The 15582-nt window shown below is 33.6% G+C and overlaps 1 protein-coding gene across 9 annotated transcripts in view; it reads left to right on the top strand.

Moving 5' to 3' along the window:
• Zbtb44 (zinc finger and BTB domain containing 44) overlaps positions 1 to 14270 on the top strand; it is a 66486-nt gene extending 52216 nt beyond the window's left edge. For 5 of the 9 annotated variants that reach the window (XM_027945497.2, XM_071616874.1, XM_071616873.1 and 2 more), the window contains 4 exons: positions 6424 to 6508; positions 9162 to 9325; positions 10629 to 10929; positions 13043 to 14270. In XM_027945497.2, the coding sequence (XP_027801298.1) occupies positions 6424 to 6508; positions 9162 to 9325; positions 10629 to 10929; positions 13043 to 13325 (833 nt within the window). In that variant the 3' untranslated portion in view covers positions 13326 to 14270. Of the gene's footprint in view, positions 1 to 3670; positions 4363 to 6423; positions 6509 to 9161; positions 9326 to 10628; positions 10930 to 13042 lie in introns of those variants that run through there. The other 4 variants (XM_071616878.1, XM_027945499.2, XM_071616876.1 and 1 more) reach the window with 4 other exon arrangements.
• The last annotated feature ends 1312 nt before the right edge of the window (positions 14271 to 15582 follow it).

Raw genomic sequence — 15582 nt, 5'->3', positions numbered from 1 at the left:
CCCCCACATCTAGAAACTTTATTTTAATAACTTAAGAAGCATCACTGTCACCTCAGAAAAGTAATAACATCTGCAGTTAAATCAGTGTAAATTAAATTCTAGTTCATGTAATTTACTGTGTTGTCACTGGCATCTCAAGAAAAAGATTTGATAAAATTTTATTTTTTCTGATAGTTGCATAAGTCATAACACTTTTTTATATTATAACTTTCACAGTATGGGTAGACTCTAAAGCGTGTGTTTTAACTCAGTTTAACTTGGAGTGTCTTCATGTTATTTTTGTTTTTAGCTTTTGGTAAGGGGAAAGTGTTTTTGTTTTAATTTTTGCATCCCCAGTATCCATTGAATTAGGGATCTATTAGCCAATGTTTTGATGACATTTTAAGCATGTTGAAATGGATTTTTTTGTTGTTGTTTTATATGTATTTTATACCCCCATTTAGTTCTTTTTTGACCCGCTTTTTAAACAAACCCTTGACAATTCTAGAATCAATCCAAAAACAGAGTGGTCTTTATTTCCCTCTCACCAAGATTTCACTCACTCTTAGAAGTAATATAACCTGCCTGATAGTAGTCCTGTCTGCTTTCAAAATGCCAATTAAGATTCTTCCTGGGGCTGGGAATGTGGCTCAAGTGGTAGCGCGCTCGCCTGGCATGCATGCGGCCCGGGTTCGATCCTCAGCACCACATACAAAACAAAGACGTTGTGTCCGCCGATAACTAAAAAAAAAATAAATATTAAACTTCTCTCTCTCTCTCTAAAAAAAAAAAAAAAAGAGTCTTCCTGTCCTCCCCTTATCAACCTCCAGGTGGGTGTTGTTTTATTTTGGCATAAACTACAATACCTACAATTTCCTGTAAGCTTCTGTACTGTCTTTACTCTGATTAAGTTCCAAATATAAAGTAAGTTTTTGTGTTCGTGGTGACAAAAGTTCAACTATTGGGACTTTTCTAGTTTTTATCCTAAGACAAATTGAAATGTTAGTGTTTAGTTCTCTTTTTTGTTCGTTTGCTTTGTTTTATTTAAGGAAAAAAAGTGAGAATGGAAAGATTGAGAAGTAAGCAGTTCATTCTTCAACAAAAGACAGCATCTGGTTCTCTACCCATCTGGAATGAAAACAAATCAGAAGGATCAGGGATAAGTTGGATAAGTAGACACAGGGGACAAACATAAATGTTATTTGATAATAAGGGAAAGAGGAAAAGTAAAAGGCATGCACAGAAATGCTAAACACACCAGTAAGGTAGAACGGGATACAGTTCAGAATGAGTGTAGAAGCAAGTAGTCCTGTCTGCTTTCAAAAGCCTCTGAGTATTTCCGTGTATTAGAATATAGTATAATAACTAGTGACCTTGATGGTTTTCCATGAATCATCAAGAACAAAAACTAAATTATATTTCGTGTTATGTAAAAAGGCAAGGTAAATTGTAGCCCTGTAACAAATTTTCCAGCACAAATGATCAAGTAATTTTGGATGCCTTAAGAGGGATTAGGTTAGTTTTTTTTTTTTAAATCTTACTTAAATAGAAAATGTACTTGTTTCCAAATAATGCCAGCTAATTCAAGTGTTCCAAAAGGAAAAACTGAAGTATTGGATTGTAAATTTTTATCAGGAGTAAATTTTATCCTATGTATGCTAACAGATGATATTAATTAAATGTTCACATGTATATAATATTATACAAACTGTTACAATTAGTACATTTTAACTTTCATTAAAATATTGTAACCAAAATTTGTTTACAATTAAGAAAATAGACCTTTTCGGAAGCTCAGATTTGTCCATTTGATGAACAAATCAGACAGTAAAGAAATTGATTGCAAATAGTAAAGAAATTGACAAAGTTTATTACCTGATGAGGGTAGGTCGTTTGGATCCACTGTCCCTAGTACAAACAACAGATTGTTGATATATATATATATATATATTTTTTTTTTTTTTAAACAGACCACCCTAAAAGTATTTGAAAACCTGAAAGATGGTCAAGAAGATGCCAGGTTAAATTAGAAGGGGAGGGGACCTTGAGCCAAACAGATAACATTATCAGCATTAAAACAAGTTTAATGCTTTGCAAAACATTTGCCAAGCAAATGCCAGGTGCAGATTCATCAGAGAATAAGGGGAATGAAAGCCAAAGTCCAGACAGCATGTGAAGATTGAAAGTTGCTACCATACATTAAGCAGGGACCTCAAAGGTACTAACTAACTAAAACTAGACCTGCTCCCCATCCTTCAGTCTCTGGTGCACTATAGGAAGACTGCCTTGCCAGTGGCAGACATGTCTGAGAAATTATGGTCACTACTAGCCCACTTGCACATTTACATCCTGGTTATACCTATTGTGACTAGGCCAAGGAGTCTCAAAGAGTGACTTGTTTTTAAGTCAAGCTCCCCAGGAGCTTAGCAGAAGCAGACATAAATCTTCTCTGGAAGCAAATCAATCCCCTACAAATTATTATAAAGGGTAGAAACCACTGTCAAAAATAACCAGGGCACATAAGAAACAAGGCAAATAGAGAACCACTAACAGGGAAATTTTAAAACAGCAAAAATAAATTGGCATTGTCAATTAGCATGGTTTTCAGACATATAAAACAAATATACTTATTCAGTTTAACAAATTAATAATCTTAATAATTGCAGAAAACAGTAAACTAAAAAGTTAACATAGCAAATTTGAGTGGGGGGAGGGACTTATTGAAAAGGAAAAAATAACCAAAATAAAAATCTCAGTGAACATTTTGGCAATAGATGGGATTTAGCAAAAGATAATTCAGAACCAGAGGATAAGTTAGAAGAAATTATTTGAATGCTGCACAGAGAGACACAATAGAAGAGATTACAGTGGAGAAGAGAAGAAGTGTGAAGGATGCAAATGTAGATTTGATAAAAGTCCTGAAAGGAAAAGAGAGTGGCTGAGGATTTTCAAGAATTAATGAAAGATATCAGTCAGTCAAATGCCAGTAAATCACAAATCAGGAATAATAAAAAGAAAACACAAACTAGAGACATCATAGAGAAAATTCTTCAGAAAAAAATTTTTAATGACAAATTACCTTGAAAAGAAGAATATCTGACTTTTCAATATCAAAAAACAGTGCAATGATATTCAAGTGTTCCGAAAGAAAATAACTGCTGATGTAGATTTCTACACACTGTGAAATCTTTCAAGAATGAAAGTGAAAGACATTTTTAAAGAAACACAATTATCAGCTAATCACTAAAGAAGCTTCTTAAAGATGGACAACAGACAGAAGTAAAAGTGAACACAGAATTGCTCATATAAGAGGTGAAGAGCAAAAGGAAGAGGTGAATATGTGAATAAATGTAAGTAAACATTGCTCATATAAGAGAGCAATAATGCCTCGTGGGGCCCTAATCAGAACAAACACCTAAAATATCAGACAATAATTATTAAATTGCAGAATGGGAACAGGTAGAAAATAGTTAAAACCACCAAGATCCTTGTATTATCAGGAAGAAGTAAAGGTTTTGATTAACTTTAGACTTCAATAAATACATACCTATTTTTTTTTTCTTGCACTATGGTTGCAACTTAGGAAACCAGGGCCTGACCCAGAATGTGTATAATTTCTATGGTAATAGTAAAAAAAAAAAAAGGAAAATATTATATAATTTCCAAACTAATAGAAGAGAGAAATGGAATGACCATTAACTTTTGTATTCAACAAACTGATTCTAAAATGTATATTAAAATGAAAGGTCCAAAAACAAAATGTTCAGGAAGCAAATGGACTCAGAGGACTCGCTGTACTTGAGATCAAGATTTATTATGAAGCTCTGATAACTGAAGATGGGCTTTAATGCAAGGACAGATCAGCAGATGGAACTAAAAGAGAACCTGAAAACAGACAGATGTACTTATGTATGGTTGATATACTACAGAGATGACACTGCAAAGAAGAGAAAGAGACTTTTCAATAAATGCATTTGGTTACAAAATCAACTCCAGATGGATTTTTTTCTAAAAGGCCTAAATATCAAAAGCAACACATAAATCTTCTGTGATAATTTGAGATAGGAAAAGATTTTTTAATAAGACCAAAAACCATAGCCATAAAGGAAAAGATTAATAAATTTAATTAAAATTTAAAATCTTTGGCCATCAGAAGACCCATAAAAAGATAAGCCATTGATGAAGAAATATATTGTAGCGTCTGTTACTGACAAAAGGTCTTGTATCCAAAATATGAAAAAAAAAAAAAAAAAAAGAATGATGAGAAAGCAAGACATCTCAGTAGCAAGACTGGCATTTCACAAAGGTAGAGTTTCAATAAATACATGAAATGTTTCTCAGCTTCATTTGTAAGAAAGAAAATGAAAAACAATGAAATATGTGGTAAGTATTCACCAAATTTGCAAAATTTTTCAAATCCAACAGTACTGAGTGTTGGTGTGAATGTGGAGCAATACAACTGTCATTAAATGCTGGTAGTAATATAAATTTAAAGCATTGAAAAAGAGCATTTTCTAATAAAGGTAACCTAGCAATCCCATTCCTAAGTATATACCCTAGAGAAAAAGCATGCACTTAAGTTAAATGTATTAATAGTACAAGAATAGTCACAGCAGCATTGTTCATAATAGCTTGAAACTTCATCAAAAGTAAAATAGAGACTGGGGTTGTGGCTCAGTGGCAGAGCGTTTGTCTAGCATTTGTGAGGCACTTGTTCAATTCTCAGCACCGCATATATAAATAAAGGTCCATTGACTATATGTATATGTACACACACACACATATATATACACATGCACATACTTTTTTTTTTTTTTTTTTTTAAGGCAAAATGGATGAGTCAAGCCTGGTAGTTCACACCTGTAATCCCAGTGGCTTGAGAGACTGAGGCAGGAGGATCACAAGTTCAGAACCAGCCTCAACAACTTATTGAAGTCCTAAGCAACTTAGTGTGAAACCCTACCTTTAAAAAGAGGGGGGATGTAGATATAGTTCAGTGATAAAGCACCTCTGGGTTCAATCCCCAGTGCCTCCCACAATAAAAAAGTAAAATGGAGAAATTCTTAATATTCTGCAATGATGAAAATAAACTTCAATTGTCAACATGAATGAGGCCACAGTGTTGAAGGAAACAAGCCATAAGAATACATACAGTGTAATTCATTTTATAATTATATCAAGTTTTATAACCAGGCAACCCTGAAATATATTGTTCATGGCAAGAGTTGGCAAACCTCTTTGAAGGCCAGCTAGTAGATAGTTAAGATTTAACTGCTCTGGGGTCTTTTTTTGCAACCACAGCTACACTATACATAATGTGAGAGTAGCCCTAGACTGCCCATTGCTGTGTTCCAGCAAGAACTAATCCCTAACTTATGGGTGCATGTATTTGAGATAAAAGTATTTTTTAAAGGAGAGAGTGGAGGAGGAAATGATAACCATATAAGACAAGCTTGTGAAGGAGGGTTTGTTGTTAGGGAAGAATAAATGGGAACATCTAGAATGCCAGCAGTATTATCTTGTGACTTGTGTGGAGTTTCCTAGGTGTTTGCTTTGTATTTGAAATTTTTTAATATATATTTATTTTAGTTGTAAATGAACTTTTATTTTACTTATATGTGGTACTGAGACTTGAACCCAGGGCTTCACAGATGCTAGGCAAGTGCTCTACCACTGAGCTACAACCCCAGCCCCTGTATTTTAAATTTGTAGAGTGAGTGATTTGATTTGATAAGTTTTAAAAATAAAAATTGCACATGTACAACCAGAGAAAATGAAAAATTGTGCTCCATTTGTGTACTATGAATCAAAATGCATCTGTCATGTATAATTAATTAGAACAAATAAATTTTTTTAAAGGTTAAAAAATTAAAATAAACAAAAATTGCAGCCAGGCACAGCTGCTCACGCCTGTAATCCCAGCAGCTCTGTAGGCTGAGGCCGGAGGATTGAAAGTTCAAAGCTTGCCTCAGCAACAACAAGGTGCTAAGCAACTCAGTAAGATCCTGTCTCCAAAAAAAAAAAAAATACAAAAATAGGATTGGGGATGTGTGGCTCAGTGTTCAAGTGTCCCTGAGTTCAATCCTTGGTACCAAAAACAATAAAATAAAAATTGCCAGTGCTTCCTTAAATAATAGTTAAATATCATTTAGTTTTATGTGAATTCTATTTTGCATTTAAATTACTCTGCTTGTTTTCTGAAAATTTTCTAAAGAAATTAAATAGTAATCTAAAGTTTGTCTTACATATTTCTTTTAAAATCATGTAAACATTTAATTAAAGTAAAAATATAATATAGAACACTACTGCTTTTGGTTAATCACTCAACATATTAATACTAGAAAATACACGTCAGAGGCATGGATAAGTGGTTTGCAAGTAATATATTGGCTTATTTGCACCAAAGTATTGACAACTGTCCTGTTTTCATTCTTTTATTCACAGGCTCAGTAGATGAAGGCGTTACTGAGGGGTTGCCTACACTTCAAAGCACTTCTAGCACTAATGCTCATGCGGATGATGATGATCGGTTAGTTCTAATGTAATATGTGGTTTTCTTGTAAGGGTTGTGCTTACAACTCTAAATGTTTTATCTCAAAAGAGTATAAGAAATTTATCAGGACCTCGTGTATACTTTTCAGAGTAATGAGGTAGCATCATCACATTAGACTGCCTATAAAAGTTATAGATTTTTATTTTTGTTTTTCTGGCATTTCCAAAATTATCTAGTCCATTGCTTTAAATAGCATCTATATCAGAGGTTAGCAAACTATGTACCACAGGACAGTTCCAGCCTGCCATCTTTATTCTATAAATTAACTATTAGAGGAATATAACCACATTATTTCTTATATATCATTGGTGGGTGGCAGAGTTAAGTGATTGGAACAGAGATCATATGGTATGCAAAGCCAAAATATTTACTATCTGGCCTGCTACAAAAACTGTACCAGTTCTGATCTGTATACCCTGGTTCCCAAGTCACTGTCTTCACTTTACCCTTCCTACTTATACATAGACATATAAGGGGGATTTCATACATAACACCAAGACAGAACTATTGATTTCTACTTCCTATCTAAGTCCTCTTTCTTCTTTCTTTCATTTTTATCCCCCATTTTTTTAAACACAATCTCAAAATTACTCATGATTTTTGCTTCCCTCTCCACTTTCTCTCTTATACTTAATCCTTACATTCTGTCAACTGTACCTCCAAAATATATCCCCAAGCCCCAGTCTATTTTTCCTCTCTATGCCATAACCACCCTAGTTTAAGTCATCACCGTCTTCTGCCTCATCTGCTACAGTAGCTTTCAAACTTGCCCCTGATTTCATTATTCCACAACTTTATTTTCCATGTGGTAGCCAAAATCATCATCATCTTTTTTTTTTTTTTTTTAATCAGATTAGGTTGTGTTGCAAGCTGTGGATACTTGCTATTCTTCATTCATATTTAAAACCTAAAATTGCTTGCTCATTTTTGTATTTTGTTGTTTTGTGGTACTAGAAGGGAACCTGGGGCCTTGCACTTGCTGAGCAAGCTTTCCGTAACTGAGCTGTACTCTACAGCCCACTATGCCTTTTAAAACAACTGTGTGATACAGCTTTTGCCTGCTCCAATGAAATCATTCTCCCTCTTGTATACTACATTCTAGCCACATTGCCCTTTCAGTTCTTGAAATACCTCATATTTGTTCCTTCCTGCCTCTGAGCATTTTTGCCTCTCTATGTCCTTTACCTGAAATGCTTTCTTTTCTATTTCTATTCATGTTGTTGGCTCCTTCTGGGCCTTCAGATCACTGTCTCAGTGTTGGTTATCAAAGAGGCCTTTCCTGATAAACAGTCTAAACCAGCACCCCATCACTATTAGATCTTCATACTTTTATTCTCTGCTTTGATCATTTTGTTGATTATTGTTTGCCTCTCACCACTGAATATATATACCCCACTGAATGATTAAATTCCTCCTCATAGAGATTTCAGGACAATCTTAAAAATTATATTTGATGAAAAATTCAAAGGATTCAAAGAACCCAGTAAGGATTATTGTTCTTGGATAGCTAAATCCGGCTGAGATTATCAACCAGAATCATTTGCATGAAGTAATAAAAAGATAAGTAAGCAGAAGTATGCCCAGATTCCGTAATTTCAAATATTACTCAGTTCTTCTGTTGTTTATTAAATATGGTACTGAATGATAGGCATATGGAGTTGAAATGCATAGCCATTTCCCTCAAGGAGCTCCATCCATTTTCAGAGAAAAAGAGAGGTTGAAGGATAGACAAGTAAACAAGTCATCATTAAATCATCTGCAGAGAGTTGGGTTGCTTTGCCTAGGATGATATCCAGCTAAGCTACTGATAAAGAAAGCTTCAAGGAAGAGGATGTGACAGCTCAGCAACATTTTATTTATTTATTTATTTTTACTTTTATAGTTGTAGATGGATAGCATTTTTTATTTTATTTGTTTTTATGTGGTGCTGAGGATTGAACCCAGCGCCTCACACGTGCTAAGCAATCACTCTGCCACTGAGCTGCAGCCCCAGCCCCCTCAGCTACATTTTATAAAATGATTAGGCAGTATCTAGACAAATAAGGTTAGAGAAGGGATTAAATGTCTAAAAGCACAGAATTGGCAGAGATTATGGAACAGTGGAGGGATAATTTGGTATAGGATATATTTAGAGAGTATGACAAGAAATGAGGCTGAAAGGGTAGACAGAAATCAGATATAAGGAGTATTGTATGCTTTTTAAAGGGGTTGAGACTGTATTGTGAAGATAAGTTTTTGCAGGCTTTTAAAGGAAGACTGACTTAGTCAGAGTTCTGTGATTCCATGAGAAGGGAGTGTGGTGCTAAACAAAGTTATTAATTCAAGTTTGTATGGAGGAAGCCTAAATTAAAGTAGTAGCAAAAGGGGACTAGAGAGATTAATGATATCTAAGATAAAATAGTCTATGATAGGTTTTGTAGTTATATGTCCATGCTCAATTTAAGATGCTACATATTCTGGTCAGTAACATTGTTTTTCATATTGTTCTAGGTGAAACTCCTAACAGTCAAACTGTTTTCTAAGAAGTCTTTAAGTGTTTCTTCTTTTGTTCTTTTAAAGTTGACCTGCAGAAATGTTTTTTCAACTTAAAAATCAGAGCCTGGTTGCCTTTTTCGGTTTATTTTTTTAGATTGGAAAGTGTTCAGTATCCCTACCAACTCTACATTGCTCCTTCCACCAGCAGTACAGAACGACCAAGTCCAAATGGTCCAGACAGACCTTTTCAATGTCCAACCTGTGGGGTGCGATTCACCCGTATTCAGAACCTAAAACAGCACATGCTCATCCACTCAGGTAATGCCATTTTCCCTGTTGGTTCATGAGTGAGTGTTCTAAAACATTTTATTTTTGAATCCTAATTAAAATAGAAAACAGGTGCTTTTGAGTAAAGAAAAAAGGGAAAAACTCTGGAAATCAAATGAGAACAGATTAGCTTAGATTCATTGCTGAAATGGTGCATTGTCAGGAAACTATTTGTCTAATGCATTTCTGACAGGTATTACATATTCTGATTCAATATTCAGTGTGTAATATGTATATTAAAAGATACTGGGGAAAATAATAAAAAATATTGGGTCTATTTGGTATGTTTACATATGTAAGATAGAGAATTGCACAGATGGCAAAGCAAATGGGTTTATAAGAGTGTATATGTATTTTTTGATCATTCTTAGGTTAACTACTGTAAATTTGAAAATACAAAAAAAATGCTTCAAAAGATTTAATATTTAATTATTAATATAATTTTGTTATGTAATCCTGATCTCTCTGCTCTGATTAGTATAGCTATATTTTTATAGTATAAGATTTTACGTAAATGGTAGATCCGGTTTTGATGAAGTTTTGTGACGACATAAATTTACCAGGATTCTTATGGGTAAAACACTGCCCTCTGATGGACAAGAGATTTTTGCTGCTGTTTTCAGCTATGTTAGTACTTCACTTCTCATTCTGTAGATAGATCTTAAAAGTTCCTATCCTAATGCCAGTTCTCTGAGACATTGTTAAATCCATGATTGTGTTTTATAAGATGTTTTAGTTTGTTTTTCTTTCTCCATAAAACTGTGATAATGAATTTAAGGAAACAATGTTTTATAATTCAACATTTTTTATCAATAGCATAATAAATACTCAAAAAGCCATTTCATCAAATGATGGTTCTGTTGTGATCATGACATACAGTAATGCTAGAATTTTCCTTTTTTCTTCTCATTTCTGTCTGAGATGCGGGGGGACATTTTCAGTTTAAGTCTCTTTAGTGAAATGAATATGTTCTTTGGTGGAAACTTTGGTTCTATCTAAATTCTAAGTAGTTAAAATGTGTTTTGAGGTCTGTAAATGAAATGATTTAGAAGATTATTCAGAGATCAATTTCAGTATACATTACCTAATTTGCCCTCTTCCATTCTTATTTTTAAGCACTAATGACTTCAAATACTCTGCACCTTTTCTGCGTAACTGAATTAGAATGTTTTTTTCTAATAACATTTGTCTTTAAATTATATCTACGAAATTATAGTTCAGAAATTTGTGAGGTATTTGACCTTTTCAGTTCATTTTGTTCTCAGATGTTATTTTGATTTGCTTTATTTTCTAGGAATTAAACCATTTCAGTGTGACCGCTGTGGGAAAAAGTTCACCAGGGCTTACTCGCTAAAGATGCATCGCCTAAAGCATGAAGGTAAACGCTGTTTCCGGTGCCAGATATGTAGTGCTACTTTCACTTCCTTCGGGGAATATAAACACCATATGAGGGTTTCCCGGCACATTATCCGCAAGCCTCGGATTTACGAGTGCAAAACATGTGGCGCCATGTTCACCAACTCTGGAAATTTAATCGTGCACCTGAGGAGTCTGAACCATGAAGCATCAGAGCTAGCAAACTACTTCCAGAGCAGGTGAGGTGCACAACGAAAATCCAACCAGGAAAACTGCTTTCTAAACTCTCTTTTCCTGCTTTTAGGGCAGCCTGTTGTGTTATTTTAAATCAGGTTGCCAGCTAATCAATCACATTCATTTTAAATTCCCAGGATCCATACTTTGATCTCCTGATCTGATAAAATTTTTGCTGGATCTCCTAAATATATAAAATTATTAATATTTTATAGTTGGTATTATAAGTATATTCCTAAACAATAAAAGTTATATTTTTTAATGTATATATATATACACACACACACACACAAACACACTTATATATTCCTACAGATGTAGATTACTTATCCTCTTGATTTTTTTTTTTTTTTTTTTTTAAGTATGAAATTAAAGTACTTTTGTAGTGGATCTGGAATAGATCTTAGAAAATATACCATGTCAGGTGATACTTAGTAATATTACATTACTTCAGACTCTGGATAGTAGTAAAATTCTTACCCACTTCCCTTTTTTTAATCCTAAGTAAAGGAATGTTCATTTACCAATAAGAAGGAAACTTTGATGGCAATTATAATGGATATGATTGTTTAGATCCAATGAAGTCTCTCTTATTTTCTTTCAGTTTAGAGCTCCAGCTTTTAATAATAATAATTTATAATAGAGTGACCTTTTTGATTTATAGGGTATCCAGGGAAATCAGGTTCTAGTCCTAGCTCTGCCACTAATTGTGTTGATTGAGCATGTCACTTTACAGATGAAGAACTTGAAACTTAGCAAAAGATAAAATGTAAGCTGTAAACAGAATGGTTTCTAAAGCCTTCTCTAGAAATAAAATTCTATTTGTGTTTTTTTTTAATACTTTATAAGAATCGTACCTCTGTAGGAATCCTTAGTTTCTCATATAAATCTATTTAAAATTACTTCTGTTTTTAAAACCTTATTTTTCAATAGATTCCAAACTGTTTCTGCATAGATTTTGTTTTTCCCCTTCAAACTAGATACTGATTTTGTTTAATCATTTCTAATTCTAAATGTGATTGTCATATCACAACCTATATTACACATACCATATTAAACAGTCATTCTGAAATAAAATAGTGTTGGAGCTAACCACTCCTCTGTTTGTATCTCCCCTGTGTCCTCCACTCATCTTGTCTAATCCTGAAGACATTTTAGAAACTAAAATACAGAACATTTGAAATTGCTTTGAAAATGACCAGATTTTTATTTTGCTACTAATATTGAACAATGAGATTATAAAATGGCCATATCAAAAGTATTACTTATTGACAGTCCTGGTATATTGAACTTTTTTAGTTTCAATAATGAAGAGTTACACATAGCATCTAAGATAATAATTACTTCACAGTGTTTATTCTTTAACTACCAAAAAGTGAGTATAATAAAAAATACAGAAAAGTATAAAGAAATTTTAAAATCTTTTGTCTCTTCTGGGGAAAATTTATACTTTTGATTAAATTTCATTATACTTTACTGTCTATATTTCCTGTGGAAATTAATAATTAAATAACTTTTGGGGACTGACCTGTAACCAGTCACAGGTATTTATTTCCAAATTCTGATTCCACAGTAATTTGTTACCATTTTCAAATCTAATAGCAAGATAAATTGTTTCTCTATATAGTAGATTATGTGTAAGGTCACTTATGCATAAGAACTTAGTTTATTAACTAACTTGTATCCAGTTAGCAATACAAGGATGGTTTTATATACTTCTCAGTGTAATCCAAGAAAAGTTAAGCATTTAAGTTACTCAAATAATCTTTGCTTAAGCTAAGGTCTTCTCTAGAAGGAGCTACTTATATTTGTTGGTATACAGACACTCCTCTACATAGAACAAGAAAGGCTGTGTTAGGTGTCCAAAGGGTCACTGAAGTGATCATTAATCTTATATATTGTTGGTAGGGAGAGTTGATGCACTTTGGTTCTACTGATGACCTTGGTTCATATTCAGGAAAATTTATAAGTTGAGAGTTCCTGAGATTTAACCTTCATTGAAGAATTAGTGAAATGAAAAGTCCCTATCTTGTTTTACATATTACATCCTTTAATTGTAGCTTATCTATTACTGGTTTGAAAATTAACTCTGTATTTCATCCTTTGCCTCTTATCTAGTGATTTCCTAGTACCGGACTACTTAAACCAGGAGCAAGAAGAGACCCTTGTTCAGTATGATCTTGGAGAACACGGTTTTGAAAGCAACTCCTCTGTTCAAATGCCTGTAATTTCACAGGTCTCCTCGACCCAGAATTGTGAAAGCACTTTTTCCTTGGGGTCTCTTGGTGGGCTGGCAGAAAAAGAGGAAGAAATGCCAGAGCAGCCAAAGACCAGTGCTTGTACTGAGGCTACCAGAGATGACCCCCCAAAATCAGAGCTGTCTTCTATAACTATTGAGTAATTTTGTGATTTGGCTTCATTTTTGGTTTTTGGAAAGTGCCTGTGCTTGGTCTTGTACATTTAAAGTTAATTTAATTTTTTAAACAAGAAAGGGTTTGGGAAAGAACTTCCCTTTTCACTTTGTAAGCCCTTTGACTAATGTTTTATTTTTCATAACTAAGAGAAAGATTGCTTCTGTAAGTACACAGCAACATGATGTGGAAACATAATAGGAACTATGATACTTAAGGAAAACCAGTTGACTTAAACTATATACCAGTTTTTCCTTCCATTGTTAAAAGTAGGCTGACAACGGATCATTAGGTAAAGAAGAAATCAGATGACTGTTGATCCTTCTGAGATGAAAGGGTACTTGAGTAATTATTAAACAGAATTTGACAAATGGCTCAAGTAGATGTTTGCTCCTATACACAGGAAGTTGTAAAGCCTATTGTTTTGGAAATATTTATGGTAAGCCTTCTTAAAAATTATTAAGGTAAATACTTTTGAAATCCAGCATACTTTTTTTTTAAGCTTTGTCATTTCTATTATGATTTTTCATGGTGAAAATTTGGTATTAGGTAGGCATTCTCTGTACCTTTATAGTACCACTCCAAAGGTAAAGAACCATGATTAAGAAAAGTCAGGCTATCAGGAATGTAGAATGAAGCATGTAAATCCCTGCTTCATAGAAACTATTTTAATACTGCTTTTCTAACTAAAATTGATGTTTACCTGGTTTTTGAATGTTAATGCCCGGCTAACTAGGTCATTGCCCCAATCAATTTTCCCTTTGCCCCATCATCAATACTTTCTCTTGCATATACTGGTATGCTGCCATATAAAGGAAAAATATTGAAGATATTCTATGTTTTATATATAGGTTTATGTATTGGTGGGGATGTTTTTACTGTGCTGTTTTGGACAAAATAAAGAATTCTGTGTTGAGGCTACGTTCTTAACCCAACTAAGAGTGTTTACAAAGCCCTATATGAAAGTGATATATGCTACTTGTTCCAATATTTTTAGACATTGCCAAGTTTATTAAGAGCAATTATTATAGTTTTTACACAATGTAAGCAATAATGTAAAAGATGAGAAGAGGCTATAAAATAATGACGTATGACTCATAAATTGGGGAGAGGGGGATTAAATCTTAACAAAAAACTAAAAACCCTAAATAATGAATATCATCTTTTTTGCTGCTAAAAAGTGAAATTTATATAATGCTCTAGGCTGAGGTATACTTTTCATCTGATGCCATTAAAGTATCTCTGACTGATCTGAAATGGGTCCATGCCTAATGAACTTTTGTGTAGCTTTTTTTCTATATGTAAAATGTCCAAAGTTTAATATGAAAGCACCTGGTTGAATTAGAAAAAAAGAAACAAATTACAGTCAGGACTTTGGGGGGTTGGGGGTTTTTTTTGGAGGGTGCAGAGTACTGGTGATTGAATGCTAAGCACATGCTCTACCACTGAGCTGCACCCTCTAGCCCTCATTTCTAGTTTTCTACCTTACTTATGAACCTGGCTTTTACCCATTTGCACACAAACACAGGTGTATCACCTTCATGAAATCAGCATATATAGGTTATAATGGGCTTCCACCATTTATGTTTCTACTCTGATAGATCTGAATTACTTTCCACACAGACTGTGATACTTACATGATAGTGCTGTGTCTCAACTAGAAAGGTCAACAGCTTTTAATGTCATTGAAAACTGCCTACCAATAAATAATCTTAAAATTAATCTCAGAATCCTACATAAGTAAAATTATGACCAGGAATCATAATAAAAAAGAAAAGGAAGGAAGTAAGAATTAAGAAATTTGTCGATTTATTGATTGAAAATATTGTAGCACATCCCCTATCCTGAAAATCCTACATAAAAGAGCCCTGCGCCAAACTGGGAGCTCCAAGGTATTCTTTTTGGGTTTGTTTGTATTTTGTTGTTGTTGTTGTTGATAGACCTTTATTTGTTTATATGCAGTGCTGAGACTCAAATCCAGCACCTCACACATGCCAGGCAAATGCACTACCACTGAGCTAGAGCCCCAGCCCTCCAAGGTATTCTTACTGTGCTCACAGTAAAGAATTATCATTACTAAGGATTCTTTCCCAGATGGAAATTTTAAATTTTCATTGTCTCATTACAAATAGTATATATTTCAAAGTTTTACTGAAATTTGAATATACTGTGTGAAAACATCTGGTTAATTATTTTTTGCCCAAATCTTACCAATACAGGTAACTGCTTATTATTTAACAAAGTGAT

This window comes from Marmota flaviventris, chromosome 9 (genome assembly GCF_047511675.1).
Source record: "Marmota flaviventris isolate mMarFla1 chromosome 9, mMarFla1.hap1, whole genome shotgun sequence".
In the NCBI taxonomy this organism is placed as follows: domain Eukaryota; kingdom Metazoa; phylum Chordata; class Mammalia; order Rodentia; family Sciuridae; genus Marmota; species Marmota flaviventris.
The sequence above is the reverse complement of the archived record's forward strand: the minus strand, read 5'-3'. Positions and strand labels throughout refer to the sequence as shown.